This window comes from Odocoileus virginianus, chromosome 14, assembly GCF_023699985.2.
Source record: "Odocoileus virginianus isolate 20LAN1187 ecotype Illinois chromosome 14, Ovbor_1.2, whole genome shotgun sequence".
Taxonomy (NCBI): domain Eukaryota; kingdom Metazoa; phylum Chordata; class Mammalia; order Artiodactyla; family Cervidae; genus Odocoileus; species Odocoileus virginianus.
In genome coordinates, this window is record NC_069687.1 from 32,164,089 (window position 1) to 32,186,226 (window position 22,138).

At 35.3% G+C, this 22,138-nt stretch overlaps 1 protein-coding gene across 3 annotated transcripts in view; it reads left to right on the forward strand.

Moving 5' to 3' along the window:
* The window catches only part of NIPBL (NIPBL cohesin loading factor), a 195,787-nt gene that overhangs the window by 72,395 nt on the left and 101,254 nt on the right, over positions 1-22,138 (forward strand). For all 3 annotated transcript variants that reach the window (XM_020901635.2, XM_020901637.2, XM_070476591.1), the window contains exons 2-6: positions 8,810-8,952; positions 11,340-11,505; positions 13,453-13,580; positions 18,451-18,550; positions 19,052-19,203. In XM_020901635.2, the coding sequence (XP_020757294.1) occupies positions 8,889-8,952; positions 11,340-11,505; positions 13,453-13,580; positions 18,451-18,550; positions 19,052-19,203 (610 nt within the window). In that variant the 5' untranslated portion in view covers positions 8,810-8,888. The remainder of the gene's footprint in view (positions 1-8,809; positions 8,953-11,339; positions 11,506-13,452; positions 13,581-18,450; positions 18,551-19,051; positions 19,204-22,138) is intronic.

The following is a 22,138-nucleotide window of genomic DNA, read 5'->3' on the forward strand; positions in this document are numbered from 1 at the left end:
CTATGAGGATATTAACCATGTTTGGGGTGTTTTTTTTTTAAAAACCACATTATGCTCAAAACCCACTGTCAGATCCTATTCTAGGTGGTAGGTGCTAAATGCATGATGGTGAATACGTAAGATTTAATGTTTTAAAAATCAAGAAATCAGATCATCAAGTAAAAGGAGATGAGTCACTTAAAAATTTCATTACCTGTTGATGAGCATACGTAATATTATCAGGTACTGGTAAAGAGAAGCCAAACTGCTTCCTCAACTCCAGGCAATTCAATGTTCTGATTAAAATTGAAAGTGTTTCAGTTCCATTTTAAGTTTAGTTTGCTTTTGTGTTTATTTGTGATATTGATTTGTGTCAAAATACTATTTGAGAAAACTATTTTTTTAATCCCTCTTTTCTGCACACCTCCCCTATCCCCATCAGTTTTCCTAGATTTTGTAAACAACCATGACAGTCCTCTGTAACAGGGGTCCCCAAGCTTCGGGATCTAATGCTTGATGATCTGATAGGAACTGATACTAATAGTAATATAAATAAAGGGCACAATAAATGTAATGTGCATGAATCATCCCCAAACCATCCCCTCTCTCCCGAGTCCATGGAAAAATTGTGTTCCATGAAACTGGTGCCTGTTGCCAAAAAGGTTGGGGGCTGCTGCTTTGTAACACACAGAATCCTTTTATCTTTTTACATTTTGTATTCCTATTAACCTTCTAGCTCAGGATATAGTTAATGTTTTATATTTTATAGAGAAATGTTTTCTTTTTAATAATCTGTGTTTCATAGTAACTTTACTTTTGTGGAACTAATCGTATAAATCGGAAACTTCACTTAAAATTTAGAAACCCATTTTTCTTAATAGGTTGACCGATAATGACAGAATTTAAAACAGCTAAGTATTTTTTCATTTTATGTATAGAAAGGATATGCCATTTGATATTATGAAAATCTGCATTTTATGATTAGTTCATTGAATATTAGCTTATTAAATTTTAAAAATAACATGCTTAACCTTGGTCCATGGAGTTCTCCAGGCAAGAATACTGGAGTGGGTAGCCCGCCATTCCTTTCTCCAGGGGATCTTCCCGACGCAGGGATCAAACCCAGGTCTCCTGCATTGCAGGCAGATTCTTCACCATCTGAGTGACCAGGAAAGCCCAATTTACATATTTATATCCTATAAAATAGCATAGTGGGAAGGATCTAGTGGAAATTATTAAAAAGGTTACTGTAGATAATGTGGGCTTCCCTGGTGGCTTCCTGGCAGGCTACAGCCCATGGGGGTCACAAAGAGTCAGAAACGACTGAGTGACTAAGCACTATAGATAATGTGAGTAAGAAATTGTTTTTCTCTGTTTTTATTATTTCTTTTCCTATAAATCAGACTATTTAAAATAATTTTGAAGTTTAGCTCCTTACTAAGGAGTTGTTTGTTACTAGTCTTAATTGACTTTTTACAAGGTTATTTTCCCTGAAAATTATCCCAATATGGTTATTTCACATTCATAAGTTACACTATTTAATTATTATATTTGGATCTCTTAAATTCTTGTATTTTTTTTAATACCAATTACAGAAATAAAGCCTGAGGGAAACATGATGTGTTACCATTCAGTCTCTTATAAAAGAATAGCATCACCGACTTGATGGACATGAACTTCAGCAAATAGTGAAGGACAGGGAAGCCTGGCGTGCTGCAGTCCCTGGGTCACAAGGAGTCGGACATGACTTAGCAACTTCAACAACAACCATAGACTGAGTGGCTTATAAACAGCAGAAATATTTCTTACAGTTCTGGAGGCTGGGAAGTCCAAAATAAAGGTCCTGGCAGATTCAGTGTCTTGTGAGAACCCACTTTCTGGTTCATAGATGGCCATATTCTTGCTGTGTCTTCACATGGTGGAAGGATCAAAGGAGCTCTTTGAAGTCTCTTTCCTAGGGACTTTAATCCTATTGGTGAGAATTTCACCCTCGTGACCTAATCACCTCTCATGAACCCCACTTTCAAATATTGATGCCATCATACTGGGATTAGGGTTCCATATACAAATGGGGTGGGGGGGAGATAGAAACATTCACTTCATATCACATGGTTTAGCAGTAATAGGTCTGTTAAAAGAAAGGCTTTACTTAATCCTAACCTAAATATAAGATGATATTTTGTACCCAACAAAAAATTTCCCTTAATTAAAGTAAAACGTGAAAGTTAACACATTTTAAATTACTCCAAAGAAATTTTAAAAAAGAAAAAGCAAGGTACATATGAAACAGGCTGTTTATTATGTAAGACTTTAAGGACATGAAAGGTAAACAGGAGAGTGTAATGAATGCCTAATGTCCATCACTTAGCTTCAACAGTAATCAATATGCTGTCATTTTAATTTCATCTATACCTCCACTCATTCTGTAACCACTGCTAAATTATTAGTAGCAGTATTATTACTTATGTAGTATTTTGGAATTTGGTAATATATATATTGAAAAATAGAAATCTTGGGTATACTCATATCATCCCTCCATGATACAGAACATTTTCATCACACCAAAAACTTTCTGTATGTCTCTTTGTAGTCACACCCCACCACCACCATCATAAAAAAACATACTGCTAAGTTGGACTTCATAAAAAGTTCAAAAGATATTGTTAAGAGAATGAAAAGGCAAAAGATAAGGATAAAATATTTGCAAATAGTATCTAATAAAGAACTTTTATCTAAAGCATATAATTAACGTTCTCAGATGTCAGTAATAAGATTACCAACCTCTACTCTAGACCTGCACTTCACTCGCTAACTCGAGTCCAACTGTTTGCAACCCCATGGACTGCAGCACACCAAACTCCTCTGTCCTTCACTATCTCCTGGGCTTTGCTCAAACTCGTGTCCATTGAGTTGATGATGCCATCCAGCCATCTCATCCTGTCCTTCTTTTGCCTTCAATTTCCCCCATATCAGAGTCTTTTTCCAGTGAGTTGGCTCTTTGCGTCAGGTGGCCAAAGTATTGGAGCTTTAGCATTAGTCCTTCTTATTAGTATGCAGGGTTGATTTCCTTTGATATTGACTAGTTTGATCTTGCAGTCCAGTGGACTCTAGAGTTTTCTCCAACACCACAGTTTGAAGGCAACAATTCTTTGGTGCTCAGCCTTCTTTCTTTATGGACTTACTCTCACATCCATACATGGCTATGGAAAAATCGTATCTTTGACTACATGGACCTTTTTCAGCAAAGTGATGTCTCCGGCTTTTAATACACTGTTTGTCATGGCTTTCTTCTAAGGAGCAGGCATCTTTTAATTTCATGGCTGCAGTCACTGTCTACAGTGACTTCGGAGCCCAGGAAAATAAAATCTGTCACTGTTTCCACTTTCCCCCCATCTGTTTGCTATGAAGTGATGGGACCTAATGCCTTTTTTTAAGGTTAGTTTCAAGCCAGCTTTTTCAAAGCAGAGATATTGAGTAGGTAGTTGGATTGAGTGTATTGTATGTGGGGAGAAGTCACAGTAGGAGATATAAATTTTAGAGTTATCAGCATACAGGTGCTATTTCAAAATCTTGAGATCAGATGAGATTAACAGTATAGGTATAACAGGAAGATGAGAAGGAACCAAAATAAGATTTAGGAGTGGCCTGTCCTGTGAGGAAAATCCAAAAGAACATGTTGTTCTGGAAAACAGAATTGTGCAAACAGAAGATTAATCACCTCTGTTGAATGCTGGGTCAAATAATGAAATAGGAGTTTTGTCCATTGCACCTAACAATGTAGATTCATGCCATTACTAACCATGGTAAGACTTCCGGTGAAATCATGAGAATAAAAACCCAGTGTGATCTCAAGAGAAAGTAGAAGAATTAGAGGTGAATATGGACAACTGAAGTATTTTGCTGTGAAAGGAAGCAGAAAATGAAGCAGTTTGATGGAGGATATATGAGACAAGGGTTTTTTTAATTTTGTTTTTGGGGAATAGTAGCAGTTACCAACATATAGGTGTTTATATGCTGATTGGAATGATCCAATAAGAGGGAAAATTGATGGCACAGGAGAGAGAAGAAGGTTGTTGGAAATGACCTCTTTGAATGCGTTAGCACAGAATAGAGATCATTAATGTGCATTATACATGAGCAATCATGATTTTTTTTTTTTTTTACATCTTTATGTACTCTTTGGAGAAGGAAATGGCAACTCACTCCAGTATTCTTGCCTGGAGAATCTCACGGACAAAGGAGCCTGGCAAACCATGGTCCATAGGGTCAGAGAGAGTCGGACACTACTGAAGCGACTAAGCATAAGCACGCATGTACTCTTTCTCAGTTATTCTTTTCAGTACTTTAAGTAATGATCTTAAGCTGTTGAATTGGGATAATTTCCTAAAGTACCTGAAACATATTTGTTCTCTTACTGAATTGTCTTAAAGAATTCATTGTTTCTAGGGACTTGTCACATTAGGATCAAAATAGCCAGATGGAGGACCTGGGTAGGTATTTTCCTAAAGAAGACTTAAAGATAACAGGCACATGAAAAGATACTCAACATCACTAATCAGAGAAATGCAATTAAAAATCACAGTGAGAAATCACCTCACAGCTATCAAAATGACTTTTATCAAAAAGTCAACAGATAAAAGAACTCTCATTCACTGTTTGTGGGAATGTAAACTGGTGCAGCCACTGTGGAAAACAGTGTAGAGGTTACTCAAAAAGTTAAAAACAGAAGTGCCGTACAAAACAATCCACTTCTGCGTATTTCTCTAAAGAAAGCAAAAACACTAATTTGAAAAGATACATATACCCTGTGTTCATCACATTATTTACAATAACCAAGGTATGAAAGGAACCCGAGTGTCCGTTGATAGGTGAATGGATAAAAATAATGTAGTGTAGATATGTACCTATTCTCACACACACACATACACACATTCTTTTTTATGGCTGATAACATGCAAGTAGATGAAATCTTGTCCTTTGCAACAACGCATATGGACCTAGAGGGTGTTATTCTAAATGAAATAAGTCAGGTGAAAACAGATACCATATGATTTCACTTCTATGTGGAATCTAAAAGGAAAACATATAAACAAACGTAAGAAAGCAGAAACAGTTATAGATGCAGAGAACAAACAGGTAGTTGCCAGAGGGGAGATGGTTGGGGGGGACTAGTGCAATAGGTGAGAAAGATTAAGAGGTACAAACTTCCAGTTATGAAATAGATAGATGAAGCATAGGGATAAAATGTACAGTATGGGGAATATAGTAAATAATAATGTAATATCTTTGTGTGGTGATGATGGTAACTAGACTTCCTACGTTGATCATTTTGAAATGTATAGAAATACCAAATCATTATGTTGTATACTAGGAACCAACAGTGTTGTAGATCAGTTACGCTTCAAAAACAAGCAAACTCAGAGAAGATCAGATTTGTGGTTATCAGAGAGAGGCTGGGATTGCGGGGAGTGGGGGTGATGGGGGGGTTAGGAAATTGAAGGTAGTCAAAAGGTACAAACTTCCAGTTACAAGATAAAGTACTAAAGATGTGTACAACATGATAAACATAATTAAACACTGCTGTGTGTTATATATGAAAGTTGTTAAGCAAATAGGTCTTAAGAGGTTTTATCACAAGAAAATTTCTTTGTATCTGTATGAGATGATAGATGTTTACTATTTACTAAACTTACTGTGGCATCAAAACAAAAAAATCAGAGTAACCAGAGTCTTTTCAAAAGATTCTAAGAGCAGACAAATTGCAAATAGCTAATAGGACGAAGGGGAGAAGGCAATGGCATCCCACTCCAGTACTCTTGCCAGGAAAATCCCATGAACGGAGGAGCCTGGTAGGGTGCAGTCCATGGGGTCGCGAAGAGTCGGAAATGACTGAAGTGACATAGCAGAAGCAATAGAATGAAGATGAATGATAAACCTATTACTTTTATCATTTAATATTACTGTAGAAGTCTTCGTGTATTCAGGCTTTTCTTATATTGTAGTAGTTGAAAGTGTGCCCTCTTGTGGACTTTTCAGTGATTTAACATTAAAACATTTTCTCTTACATTTTAGATTCAATTGATGATATATCATCAAGTGTGTTATGGTCTAAAGTTGAGACCTACATCTAAATGTTATAGTTCCTTAAGACCTCAGCCTCATTTAGAAAGAAATAAAATGACCATTGTTTGATTTTTGCATTTCTGATCCCATTGTATAGGAAATCATCTTGTGATACAGGAATCAATCTTAAATTATATTGTACTATATGTAGTATGACATAGATTTGCTTATTTACTTACCTGGCTGCTTAGGATTTATATTCTACCTATTTCCCAAAAGAATTTGAGGCAGCGTATTCTATTACGTGTAATATAAACTGATACAATAAAAATATAATAGTTTTAAGCCCTCCCTCCCACCTTCCTCATTAAAGAAAAGGAAAAATTAGTATTACCAAGGAAGGAAAAGTGCTAACTAGCTAAATAGTCCACACATATAAAATGTTGGTTTATTCAAAATAATATAATCCTGTAAGACAGCATAGCATAAAGAACACTGAACTAGAAATCCAAACTTTTGTAGGTCAGTTTACAAGCTGTGAGACCTTAAACAAGCATTTTGCTTCTCTGAGGAACATTTCATTTACCTTTTTTTACTGGTTTGTCTTTCTGTCATGGCATTGTAGATACCTCCCAGTTTGATGTCCTTCATATATGGTTGAGAATGTAAGATAAGATTAGAAATGCCTGAGTTCAGGAGCTTCCCTGGCTTCCCCCCAGTTGGTTCAGACAGTAAAGAAAGTAAAGAATCTGCCTGCAGTGCCAGAGACATGGGTTCAATCCCTGAGTCAAGAAAGTCCCCTGGAGAAGGAAGTGGCAGCCCACTCCAGCATTCTTGCCTGGGGAATTTCATGGACAGAGGAGCCTGGCAGGCTACAGTCCATGGGGTTGCAAAGAGTTGGAACAATCAGTGACTTCACTTACCTGGAGTGTTAGTACCTCAGGTTTATATAAAAGTTGAATGAGAGTACATTTAAAGTGTTTTATATATCAGTTTTAATTATATAGTAGGTGCTGAATAAATGTTATCATTCCTGCCAATTTTTCATTACTAAAAAAGGATAGCCAGTAGTAATTATATCTTCCCTATACTATTTCTTATGCCTTTTCCCTCCAATGAACTGCTACTAGCAAGTTTTATGTCAGACATTCATCAGAAGTAATCATACATATATGTTTTAAGATCTTTCGTCAGTATATTTATAATGAAAGTGAGGAAAAAGAAAATTCTTATTTTTACCTACTTACATACTTTCACTATTTTTAAGAAAAAACTTAAGTTTTAAAAGTTGAATTAAGATGTATGAGTAAGGGGAGTTATTAATGTTATATCGTTACACTGTTTTGAAGATTATAACTCAAAAAACTCAGAGGTTCTCCTGAAGGTTACTGACTAGCTTCTCTTAAAAAAAGAGAAATATTTAAACTGTTTAAAAATTACAATTCAGCTTTCTATTTCAGCACTATATCTTAGATAATTGATGTAGAGCAGACTCTTTTTGTTTGCTGTTTATGAAGCTATTTAATAAAGACACATCTTTTTAAAAAATGTATTTATTTTTAAATTCAAGGATAATTGCTTTACAGAATTTTGTTGTTTTCTGTCAAACATCAGCATGAATCAGCGTTAGGTGTGCCTGTGTCCCCTCCCTCTTCAATCTCCCTCCCCATCCCACCCCTCTAGGTTGATTCAGAGCCCCTGTTTAAGTTCTCTGAGACACACAGCAGATTCCCATTGGCTATCTATTTTGCATATGGTAATGTAGGTTTCCATGTTACTCTCTCTAGACATCTCACCCTCTCCTCCCCTCTCACCATGTCCATAAGTCTGTTCTCTATGTCTGTTTCTCCACTGCTGCCCTGCAAGTAAATTCATCAGTACCATCTTATTAGATTCCATATATATGCGTTACTATGCAATACTTTTCTCTTTCTGACTTTCTTCACTCTGAGTAGTAGGCTCTTGGTTCATCCACCTCATTAGAACTGACTCAAATGTGTTCCTTTTTATGACAAATACTCCATTGTGTATATGTACCACAACTTTATCCATTCATCTGTCAATGGACATCTAGGTTGCTTCCGTGTTCTAGCTATTGTAAGTAGTGCTGCAGTGAACATTGGGGTACATGTGTCTTTTTCGATTTTGGTTTCCTCAGGGTATATGCCTAGGAATGGGATTGCTGGGTCATTTGGTGGTATTATTCCTAGTTTTTTAAGGAATCTCCATACTGTCTTCCATAGTGGCTGTATCAATTTACATTTCCACCAACAGTGCAAGAGGGTTCTCTTTTCTCCACACCCTCTCCAGCCTTTATTGTTTGAAGACTCATCTTTTAATAATGTGCACATTATTTACCAGGAAGGCAAGTTGAAGATAAATTTTTGTGTATCTATGATGTGGAAAAGAAAATAGTGTTTGTCAAAATTGAGTATCCCTGTCCAGTAATACAGCCACATTGTTTAGGTTCTGACCTTTGTTCCACAAATTACTTGAAATTCCTTGTAAATTAATTTTCTCATCAGTAAAATGCAGGAAAAAGTAGTACCTACCTTACTTCGTTGTTGTGAGGACTAAATGTGTTGTTGCATACAAAGCACTTTGCATTGTGAACATACAGTAAATATTATATTCATGATGGCTGTTACTGTTATATATATTATAGCTTGAGCATACAAGAAAGCGGAACATTTTATTTTTTAAGCATTTCCCTAGTAGTAATATATTTGACATATTGTTACAAATAATTATCTGTTTTTTGTTGCAGTGTTTGGGAAATGGGAAGTAATGACAGCTGGCACCTGAACTAAGTACTTTCATAGGCAACACCATTCCAGAACTTCAGGATGAATGGGGATATGCCCCATGTCCCCATCACTACTCTTGCGGGGATTGCTAGTCTCACAGACCGTAAGTTTGGTTAACGTTCTACTCTGACATTGATTTTTAAAGAGACTATGACAATAATTAGTGGTGGTGTCATAAATAACACAAAGTGTGTAAAGATTTTAGATTTTGAATGGCACATTATTATTTTCTTTGGTTTACTGGCATAAGTGTGAAAGTAACAAAATTAGTGAACTAATAAGACCTTAATTTCTCTTTCATCCTAAGGACCCATTAAGAAATGGTAGTATGTGTTTGTTTAATGGTCTTACATGAAAGGGATAAATGTGAAAGTAAAGATAGAGAAGATGAAACAATCATTAAGAAAAATCGAAACTGAAGAAACATGGTTTGCATATAGGAATTATTACACACTTTTTAAAAAGCATTTATGGAAATGTAACTGAAACTGCCCTTCAAAGAAGAAAATTTGATTACCCCACTTAATCTAATTTCTTAGTGATATGTATTTTGGATGTCATGTTTGGTAATCTTTTGGAGTTTGTCACAGATGTCAAGAGCCTATTTTACCCTGAACACTTAAGTTTCTTAGGAACATTGTCATTCACTTGAGGTTCAGTTCAGTCGCTCAGTCATGTCTAACTCTTTGCAACCCCATGGACTGCAGCACGCCAGGCTTCCCTGTCCATCACCAACTCCCAGAGCTTGCTCAAACTCTTGTCCGCCATCCAACCATCTCATCCTCTGTCGTCCCCTTCTCCTCCTGCCTTCAGTCTTTCCCAGCATCAGGGTCTTTTCCAATAAGTCAGATCTTCTCATCAGGTGGCCAAAGTATTGGAGCTTCAGCTTTTGCATCAGTCCTTCCGAGGAACATTCAAGACTGATTTCTTTAGGACTGACTGGTTTGATCTCCTTGCTGTCCAAGGGACACTCAAGAGTCTTCTCTAAAACCACAGTTGAAAAACATCAGTTCTTCAGCACTCAGCTTTCCTTATGGTACAACTCTCACATCCGTACGTGACTACTGAAAAAACCATAGCTTTGACTAGACGGACCTTTGTCGGCAGAGTTAGTGTAGTGCAATATTTTAGGGACTCATTCTTTTGGTAAGCAACTTTAATTCTTAGTCCCTGTGTAAAAAACTACTCACAATGTTAGTCCTTATCCTGCCTGAATAAATAAAGGGGAAAGACATATGCGAAGGAAGGGTTGATGGTGAATAGATGACATCCTTTCTTTGTAAAACAAGCATTTTGAAAGATATAAGGTTTCATAAAAGCAGCTATAGGAAAATAACTTCAAGAAATGTTTTCATCTGTGTTCCCCCAAATACTGTTTTTTTCTGTTGTTAATTTCCAACTAGTTTAAGTGGGTGTAAAATAGATAACAGCCTATAGCTTTGAAGCTGGGCTAGTTTATAAAATCTGACATAACAAGAAAGTAGTTAGTGGGGTTAAAATAGGTAAGAAAGCTTTTGAAATAGTCTTTAGTTTTGGTTATCACTTTGTTCAAGTAAGGCATAAATTCATATGATGTGTTGTAGGAGTGCAGAGTCAAATAAACAACCAGGAATTTTTTGTTGTTGTTGGAGGGGGGGGGGTTCTGTGCATTATCTCATCTGTACCTTATTTAAAAAATTTTTCTGCCCAATAAATTCTGCTTATTAAGTAATGATTTGTTTCTAATGTTTTTATGAACAAAAACCTATTATTACCCATAGTGACTGACTGGCATGATAGTTAATACTATATAGGTGATTAAAAATTAAACCAAAAACAAAGACACTATTGTTAACTTTTTAACTTTTATTTTAGACAAATGAACAAATTCCTTTTATGTGAAGAGTCATTAATAACTGAATTTAAACAACTGTGAAATTGATGCCCTTTTTTTTTTTGCTGTCAGAATAAAATAAAGAGATTATTTAGGAATTTACAACTTAAAGCAAAATTCCTTAGATATTTTTCTTTCTTTAGAATCCTATTCTATGGATGTTGTTCTCCTACCAAAGTGAGCTGTTTTTGTATTTGCCCAAGCTTTTAAAAACACACATTAGTTGTCTATCTGGTGAAGAGTCAGATATTGTTACTTGGTTTATTTATTTGTGATAAATCTTTACAATAGAAGTAAATTAGATTAATTAATACACTCAATTTTTAGAAATTACTTATTTTTTAATCCTACCTTTTTGGCTACCTATTTATTAAATTAATAAAGATATTAAAACACAAAAAGTTAGCACAGAGTTTTAGTCTTAGTAGTATAATCTATTATGGTTAAAGGGACGTTTTGAGTAGTTCGGGGTTTGTTTGGGGAGAAACAGAATGCCCTTTAATAATTTGTCACACTGGTATTTTACAACTTATTTTTAATCCCATATATTTAAGCATGAAAGAGGTTTCGTACTGTCACTCAATTAATTACTCATAATCTGATTTTATTCCAAATAGTCCTGAACCAGCTGCCTCTTCCATCCCCTTTACCTGCTACAACTACAAAGAGCCTTCTCTTTAATGCACGAATAGCAGAAGAAGTGAACTGCCTGTTGGCCTGTAGGGATGATAATTTGGTTTCACAGCTTGTCCACAGCCTCAACCAGGTATCAACAGATCACATGTAAGTATATTCTAAAGTAAGATGACATGTTTTGCTCTTAGTAAGAGAATCAGTATTCCTGGTTTAAGTTTTATTTCTAAAAAAGTTTAATACATAATTTATTTTAAATTATTGGAATATCCTCTTGAAAATATAGCTTTATTGTGATGAGATGTTAATGAGATTTAAACAGACCATAGTTATTTTGAGACAGTAGCTCTGATGCTTGTGATTCCATGAATATCTTTTTGATTCTTATAATAATCTTGGGATTCATCAAGATGGATTTCTGTAGAGGTCAAGTTGTTCATTAATTTAGCTCCTTTTCCTGAAATTGCTGGAGTAGTTAGAATTCCCGGGCACTAGGGACTTTAATGATGGTTCTGTTTGGAATAGGCTTGTATGCATTTCATGTAAAGTATAGCAAGAACTCAGAGATTAATTTCAATTTTTAAGAAGGAAGATTGCTACAGAATTTGGAACTAATTTTTCTCCAGGATTTATTGGACAGTTTGAACATAGATGTGTATTTTCACACAGTAGACTTTAAAATAATATGAACTTAAATATGTAGCTTATTTACTGACTTTTGGCACAAGCATACTTTTTAAAATTTACTTTTTACTACCAAAACAGTATATATGTATACTCAACATAACTGTGTAAAACAGACTACTCAACACAAAAATGTATAAAAAGTTCATAACCCAATGCACAGTGGTACTCTTGTGTCCTTGCATTCTTTTAATTTTTTTAACTTAAAGATTCATTATTTAGGGGAATGAGTATAAAACACATTATAATGGACAGATCTCTGCCATTACCTGTAACTTTGGGGCCATTTTTTAAGCTGATGAATTTAGGAGAAATAATAAATGTGAATTTTCTGATGGGAAGCTGAGAAATGATTGGTTAAAATCAGAAGGAAGTATATCTCTACAGAAATTCAACAGTGTCTAAGTATTTTATTGCTTCTCGTACCTGTGCATTATCTTCTTTTTGGCTCTGTTGGCACTGTATTGCGGCTTGTGGTCTCTTCATTGCAGCACGGGGCTTTCTCTAGTTGTGGTGTGTGGGGGCTTCTCAAATTGCAGTGTGCGGGCTCAGTAGTTGTGGCTCAAGGGCTTGATTGCCCTATGGCATGTGGGGTATAGTTTCTCTACCAGGGATCAAACCTGCGTCCTCTATATTGGATGGCGGATTCTTAACTATTGGACCACGAGGGAAGGTCCTACCTGAATATCCTTAATCGAAAGATTTTCACCACATATTTAAAGAGATAAGAGGAATAGCACATACACAATTATGATTAGTTATATGGTGAGCTGCTTTGATTGCCCCTGAAATGTATTTAATTTTATCATTGGACACCATCTTTATGAATCTTTCTTATTCGATTTAATGAGTGCAACAGTGACGTGTTGAATGTAAAATTTAAAATACTGCCTAAATTTTATTTCTTAGCATTTGCCTTATAGTTGTGAACTTAACTTGCTGCTTACTAACTGCAGCTATTCTTAACCACTTACTTGGGTTTTTTCCTCCCCAGTGGCTTTATTTGAGATGAGAATAAAGAGGGGGAAATTACATGACCTTGGGTCTTGTCTTAATCAACATGACAACATTATTTCATTCAAAGGACATTCTCAAAATGACAGACTCACTTATATTCAGATATAAGGGAGAAAATATATTCCAAGCCCGGATATCAACTTCTGTGCATAATTATTACCTCTACCCTTCCATTATTTTGAATATAATAGACACTTATTTTATACTTTTATACTAATATAAACATTCTTACATAAACTTAACAATCCATAAAATAATGTTTTGGGTTCTTTTTGTTGCTGTTGTTTAAAATAAAGTGGGGAAAGGAAAGAAGTCTACAATCTAAGTAATAGAAAATAAATAATTCTTAATGACCATCACTTTTTAAATATTTTATATTTATTTTTTCAATGCCAGAGAGTTGAAAGATAACCTTGGCAGTGATGATCCAGAAGGCGACATACCAGTCTTGTTGCAGGCCGTCTTGGCGAGGAGTCCTAACGTTTTCAGGGAGAAAAGTATGCAGAACAGATATGTACAAAGTGGTGAGGTTTTTAATAATTGAATTTCATAGTATATGTATTTTTAATGTGTCTTGTATCAGAACTTCCTTCACATGTAAATTCAGCTGTCTCCTTTAAAAACTAGCCTGTCATCTGTGAATACTTTGTGATACCTTGAATCAGTTCAGTTCAGTTCAGTTCATTCACTCAGTCATGTCTGACTCTTTGCGACCCCATGAATTGCAGCACACCAGGCCTCCCTGTCCACCACCAACTCCCAGAGTCCACCCAAACCCATGTCCATTGAGTCAGTGATGCCATCCAGCCATCTCATCCTCTGTCATCCCCTTCTCCTCCTGCCCCCAATCCTTCCCAGCATTAGGGTCTTTTCCAATGAGTCAACTCTTCGCATGAGGTGGCCAAAGTATTGGAGTTTCAGCTTCAACATCAGTCCTTCCAATGAACACTCAGGACTGATCTCCTTTAGGATGGACTGGTTGAATCTCCTTGCAGTCCAAGGGACTCTCAAGAGTCTTCTCCAACACCACAGTTCAAAAGCATCAATTCTTTGGTGCTCAGCTTCCACTGGACATGGAATAACAGTCTGTTTCCAAATAGGAAGAGGTGTACGTTAAGGCTGTATATTGTCACCCTGCTTATTTAACTTATATGCAGAGTACATCATGAGAAATGCGGGCTGGAGGACGCGCAAGCTAGAATCAAGGTTGCTGGGAGAAATATCAATAACCTCAGATATGCAGACGACACCACCCTTATGGCAAAAAGTGAAGGGGAACTAAAAAGCCTCTTGATGAAAGTGAAGGAGGAGAGTGAAAAAGTTGGCTTAAAACTCAACATTCAGAAAACTAAGATCATAGCATCCGGTCCCATCACTTCATGGGAAATGGATGGGGAAACAGTGGAAACAGTGTCAGACTTTATTTTTGGGGGCTCCAAAATCACTGCAGATGGTGATTGCAGCCACAAATTAAAAGACGCTTACTCCCTGGAAGGAAAGTTATGACCAAGCTAGATAGCATATTAAAAGGCAAAGACATTACTTTGCCAACAAAGGTCCATCTAGTCAAGGCTATGGTTTTTACAGTAGTCATGTATAGATGTGAGAGTTGGATTGTGAAGAAAGCTGAGCACCGAAAAATTGACCTTGAAACAAATCAAGAACAAAAAGGAAACTAAATAGATATTAACATTCCTGCAGTTTATTTCCTTGGCAATTAGGCAAAACTTAATATGCAGTTTGCTGGATATTTCAAAATGTATTAATTTAGTCAACAAAAGAACTTTTAATTTTAGAAACCTAGAATAGATATGAAAGAAGTCTTTTCATTAATCAAATAATAAAAATATCTGCAGAGCTTCTCAAAATGTAGTATGTGTATAAATAAATATACCAAGTATTAGTACTGATGGTGATTACATTCGTGGTTATATAGTAATTGGTTTAATACTTCTGTTCTTTAGAAATAGAAAAAGGTTTATAACTAAAGTATTACTATTAGGGAAAACTCTATTTATAATAAGCATTAGAAAAACCATAAAAATACTACATCTAGTGCATATGATTTTTCTGTCGTCAAGGAGAATCCTTAAGTTAGGAGCCTTGTTCTGGTCTGAAGCTTACTGAATCTAGTAAGCTCAAGTGCTTGCTTCCCTCTCAAGATTGAAACAGTCAGAAGGGAATAGTTATGCAACCCAGAAAGATCCAGTTTATTTAATTGATTATTTTATTCAAGAATATTGCCACATTTACTGACAGTACCTCCATGAAGCTCATCACTCCATTTCTTAGTTTTGTTTTTAAATAGTATTACTATGTTGATGGTGTATCCTTGTATGTGAATTGTGTTTTTAAGGCAATTGCATAGTTGCTATCCATTTCCCAAAGTGAATTAGGGAAATTTCCTTTTAGGAAATCGAAGTCAGGTATGCAGTACGATACTGTATCTCTGTCAGTCTTGGGTGGCAGTAGTAGGTCATAGATAGAAGTGGTAAAAGGCAAGCTAGAATTAAGCATACTCTAGAAGAATGTTCAAAAGAAAGAAAATATGGAGAGATTATTGATTGGAAGAAAGACTATAGGCATATCTTGTTTTATTGCACTTTGCTTTACTGCACTTCTCAGATGGTGTCTGTTTAACAAATTGAATGTTTATGGCAGCCGTGCATTGAGCAAGTCTGTCAGTACCATTTTTCAAACAACATTTGCTTATTTTGTGTCTCTGTCACATTCTGCTAATTGTTACAGTATTTAAAACATTATCACTATGTTTGTTATGGTGATGTTTGAAGTTACTATTATATTTGAGGGCACCAGGAACCACACCCATGTAAGTCAGTGAACTAATGGATAAATGTATGTTCTGGCAGAACTGGTAGTTCGGCTTTCCTTGGGCCTTGCTGTTTTCTGAGACAGAATGTATTGAAATGAGTCCATTAATAACTCCACAGTGGCCTCTTAAGTGTTCAAGTGAAAAGAAGGGCCACATATCTTTTACTGTAATCAAAAGCCAGAAATGCTTAAGCTTACTGAGGAGGAAGACATGTCAAAAGCCAAGATAGGCCAAAAGCTAGGCCTCTTGTCCCTTACAGCCAAGTTATCAAAAACAAAGGAAAAATTCTTGAAGGAAATGGGAAGTGCTACCCCAGTAAACACTTGAATGTTAAGAAAGTGAAATAACCTTCATTGCTGATATGGAGAAAGTTTTAGTGGTCTGGGTGGAAGATCAAACCAGTCAGAGTACTCCCTTAAGCCAAAGCCTAATCCAGAGCAAGGCCCTAACTCTCTCTGGTTCTCTCAAGGCCAAGAGAGTTGAGGAAGCTGCAGAAGAAAAGTTTGAAGCTAGCAGAGATTGGTTTATGAGGTTTCAAGAAAGAAGCTATCTCCATTAACTTTACAGTGCAAGGTGAAGCTGCAAGTACTGATGTAGAAACTGCAGCAAGTTATCCAGATCTAACTAAAATAATTAATGAAGGTGGCTATGCTAAAGAAAAGATTTTCAGTATAGGCAAAACAGTTTTCTATTGGAAGAAGATGCCGTCTAGCACTTTCATAGCTAGAGAGAAAAAGTCAATGCCTGGCTTCAAAACTTCAAAGGAGCTAACACAGGTGGTGAATTTAGGTTGAAACCAGTGCTCATTGACCATTCTGAAAATTCTAGGGCCGTTAAGAGTTATGCTAAATCAACTCTGCCTGTGCTCTGTAAATGGAACAAGAAATCAGGGTGATAAACATATTTGTTTATAACATGGTTTATTGAATGCTTTAAGCCCACTGTTGAGATCTACTGCTCAAGAAAAAGAAAAAAAGGTTCACCAACTCAATGGACATGAGTTTGAGTAAACTCCAGGAGATAGTGAAGGACAGGGAAGACTGGTATGCTGCAGTCCATGGGGTGACAGGCAGACATGACTTAGCAACTTAACAGCACAGTTCTTTGAGTCTTTGAGAGAATCAGAAAGAACTATTAGGATTTCATTTGACCTTTTCATTTATAAAGCCATTGCCTCTAAACTAGTAATTCCAGTTTGTCATAGTAATGATAGTTAATTCAGGGGAAAATACTTTTTAACTCGCGTCTTATGGACTTTTGTCCCCTTCTCTCAAAAAAATCAAAATCAGAAACACTAGTTATAGTAAATAAATTATTAAGCCATGGGATATATGACTTAGTACTGAATTTAGGTTGGAAGAGAAAATTCATAAACTGAAATTGAGACTACCTATAAAAGAAGACATACTATTAGTGTTAGACTTTGAGATGATTTTGTGCCCTCATGTCATTCAGCTGTTGTTATAGAGCTAGAATCCTTTTTGTAGCTCCTGGCAAATAAACATGTAACTTCTGTTTGAATGTTTCTGGTAAAAGGCACTTTTCATATCAGCAGCAGAAAATGAACTTTTGGGAAATAATGTGATACTTGAAGTTCCCAAAAAGAGTAGCTATATGTATCATAAGAAAGGTCAGTGTTAATTATAGATTTTTATCTTTGATTTTAGAGTGTCTAAATAGCTGAATTTTTCTGCATCTCCTATATAACAGAATGCAACAGTTGAAAGAACAGTGTGAAAGGAAATTGAGAATCTGAAAGCAACAAATATTCATTTAATCCCTATTTTATGGCAAGAATTATTGTGAAAGAAAGAGTAGGAACATTCTGTTGTTCATTAAAAGACTCTGAGATGGTAATTTCAGTACCTTAAACCTTGGACCTTTAAGTAAAGTACTTCTTAAAAGTTAGGTCCGAATCACAACAAAATACATAGTTGTTAACATTAAGTTCCTAAGGAGGGGAGATGAATGTAATAAAATATTGCACATAATAGGAAATACCATCCAAAAGCCTATTGTAGACAGAAGAGTGTAGTATTTATTAAGGGATTAGGTCAGAGGTCCCCAACCATTTTGACAGCAGGGACCTATTTCCTGGAAGACAGTTACTCCATGGACAAGGGACGGGAGATGGTTTTAGGATGATTCAAGCACATTACATTTATTGTGCACTTTATTGCTGCCACTGATCTGACAGGAGGTACTGGTTCACATCCTGGAGGTTGGGGAATCCCTGGATTAGATGAAGTGGCTTCTAAAAATTCTTTTCAATTCTAAAGCTGAATGTAGGACAGTAAGTAAGCAAGTAATATTTTAAAACATAGCTCTCTATCTCTGTCCCTGGATTAGTTAACATGCTGAAAGGATGTTTTGGTAAAATTGGTTGTACTTAAAATTTATAGTTTCTGTACTTTGCCCTTCAAAATGAACATGGTGGTCAAAAAGAAAAGAACAGAAAGAACTTCTGAGTGTTTGTGAGAAAATGGCTGATTTGAATCACTTAAAGAATGCTTTACCATTAGAAGAAAATAACATATTTACTGTTTTTGTATATTATGTAGGAATGATGATGTCTCAGTATAAACTTTCTCAGAATTCCATGCACAGTAGTCCTGCATCTTCCAATTATCAACAAACCACTATCTCACATAGCCCCTCCAGGTAATGTATATATCATTTTATGAAGAGCTATCTTCTATAGTGAATGTGTTTGGAAATATACAGTATGTACATATATTTAGGTAATGGTGAAATTCCTAAAATTAATTCCTAGAGCTAATTTACCTAAAGTTAAAAAGTTTAGATGCTTATCCTTACATAGCGCAGGAATATTTGCCTTAAAATGTTAAATGTGGAAATGCTCTAATATACTACTTGAAATAAATAGTAACTTAATTTCATGCAAACAAAAGAATGTATTAAAATAGAGCATGTTTGAGATAAATAAGATAATTCTTGGAGTAGAAATTAGGGAGCATGTAAAATAAATGAATTACTCTATTTGAAAACTGCTTAGTATAACTCTTAGGTTATGAATTGTGAATGATTTTTGTACATTATTTTTCAGAATTTTCTGTTTACATAGATTTTATTTTATTGAAATAACAATGAATATCACTTATTTCATTTCCTGATATTGTTTCTTTGGGTTTCGGATTTTAGCCGGTTTGTGCCACCACAGACAAGCTCTGGGAACAGATTTATGCCACAACAAAATAGCCCAGTGCCTAGTCCATATGCCCCACAAAGCCCTGCAGGATACATGCCATATTCCCATCCTTCAAGTTATACAACACATCCACAGATGCAGCAAGGTAAGAAAGCTGGTGCTTATTTACAGGAATGCCTATAGTTCCAGCAAATTCATTTTTTTCTTTACTTTTTTTTCATAAGTTTTCAAACACAATACTAAACTGTATACTTATTCATCAGTAAACATTTCTTTTTAACTATGGCTTATGTAATTAAAAACATATTACATTTATTGCTTGGACATTCATCATTTGGGATGTAAAAAGATAAGTGTAATTTCAGTCTTTGGATTACCTTATATTTTAACTAGTATATCTACTGATAAAATTAGGAACTGCTTTATTTAATTAGGCTTCTTATAGTAGCACTAAGTCAAAGAAGAATTATGTTTTAATTAGTAAAGTATATATAGTGTGAAAATTTTAATATCAAGTATGTACAGTACTACAGTACTAATACAGGGAAATTAATAATCTTGGATGCAAAATTTTCTGGGATTAGATTACTAGTTCTTATTTGAAGTTAGCTGTTGACGATATGTCTTTTTAAGATCATACTACCTTGGGATATATGCCGTGGCTACCAAATAATGTATTAGTATACATTTGTTTTTACTTTTTTGGAGAAATTTTGAAAACTACAAAATATAATAACACATATACCTATGTTTTTGTCCCTCATAATTAACAACAAATTTTTAACATTCACAATCAGTCTTTAGTTCCTATTCTTAGTTTTTTATTATGCATGAAGTCAGTATCTTATAAAGTTTTAACTTGGGGTCATCTATTGAAGCATCCAGATTCTGGTTTTCCAAACTAGATAATGAAATACTAGATTGAGCTTATTTCATATAGGAACACAGGGAAAAACTTGGAGGCAATCAATCACACCTTTGAAATAGACACCTCCAAAATTATAGGATTTAGTGTGAGTGCAAACAGAAGTATGCATGTATACTGGCTCTTGATATGTGTGAAATATTACTATTTTTCTCTGGGATGCCAAAGTTACCTGGAGAAGGATATGGCAACCCACTCCAGTATTCTTGCCTGGAGAATCCCATGGACAGAGGAGCCTGACAGACTATAGTCCATGGGGTCGCAAAGAGTCGGACATGACTGAGCAGCTAGCACACACACACACATGCCAAAGTTATGAGGATCATTTTAAATGTAATTAAAAAGAGGAGAGATATTGACAGAACATGTTTGCTTCCTACAGGAGTAATCCACATATATATGTGTAGGAAAAAAAAAAGTTTTTACTGTAAATACTGTTGTCACTTTATAAGGAGATAAACCCAGTTTTTTCAAAAGAATAAGTTGAAATCACAAAATCAAAAAATATATACATAGTTTGAGGGCCTATTCAGTAATGAGTCATTTCTTGGAAATGTTCAGATCCTTGAGAAACTGAAAATAATATTCAGGGATTAGCCTCAAATAGATATCAAAATTATCATAAAGAAAAAAATTTAATATGGTAGGAAACAGGTAAATGGAACAAAAAAGATTCCAGAAATAAGGCAGATGTCTGTGGGAATTCAGAATTTGTGAAAGATAACATTTAAAGTTCTTATAAACTTGAAAAGTTTTCATGGGAAAAACTACAGAATAGCACAATGGACCATTTTACTAGTAGGCATCCTGCCTCTCTCTCCTTAAATACACTTGCTTAGAAGGCAAAGTTCTCCTTTATAAACACCAGGTGTAATAATTTGCCCCTAAAAATACTGAGAACATTTCGGTAGTGTCATTTGATATCCAGTCTATATTGTTTTCACCAGATGCCCCAGATACATATAACCTCTTATAAGCTTTTCCCCCCATATATGATCTAATCTAGTTTCTCACACATTGCACTTGGTCTTTACATCTCTTTTTACTCTTTTAAAAATCTGTTTGGTCCCATAGACTCTCTCCATGACAGTAATTTCTGGTTTTTTAAGAAATTCTGTGCTACCTTTGTTGTGGAGTATCACATATTCTAGACTTCACTGTTTCCTATTGTGTTGTTTGATTTGCTCGTATATTCCTTATGTTTCCTACCAACTGGAAGTTATCTTTAAAAGCTCTATTAATTTCTAGTTTTATATTTTGGGCAAAGATACTAAATTAAGTAATGTGCACTTCATATTGCATCACATCAGAAGACTTATAATCACAAGTGGCTTCATTATTAGTAACATTTAGGTGCTTGCCACTTCTTTTATAATGAACATAATTTTTCCTTTGCAATTAATAAGTAATCTGTCAGATTATACTTTGAGATCACATAACTCTCCTATTTCCTATTAATTTTTATCCTAAAGGGTTTACCATCCAATAGTGATTCTCTTTCCAATTCTGTCATTCTAAGATGGTATCTTGCATCAGTATGTAATAGTGGAGTGTTTAATAAATCATGTTGGATAGGTTGGCTAGGCATTTTGAAATTTTAGTTGATTCTTAGATCATCTAGAGCAAAAATGTTCTAGGTAGATAAACAGTTTACATGTTTGTTTGTATTTCGACTCATGGAACTATGAAAGAAGAAAACATGGGGGTGAATTTCGGGTACTGTTAGGTCAAGAAATGGGCTTCCCTGGTGGCTCAGCTGGTAAAGAATCCACCTGCAATGCAGGAGACCTGGGTTCGATCCCTGGGTTGGGAAGATCCCCTGAAGAAGGGAACAGCTACCCATTCCAGTATTCTGGCCTGGAAAATTCCACAGACTGTATAGTCCATGGGGTTACAAAGAGTCACAAACAACTGAGCAACTTTCACTTACTCACTAAGGGTCAAGAAGGCCTTTCTAAGTAGGACTGTATTCTAGAAATGGGGGAAAAACATGAATCACAAATTTCTATATAAGAGAGAACAAGTAAAGACAGGTAAATTGACTAAAGAAGTAAATAATTTACTAAAAAAGAAAAACAAATTGGATGCAGAAAGGTTTAATATGGTCAGTTTGGTTCACAATTAAAGAGATGTGAATCAAAATTAAATTAAAATA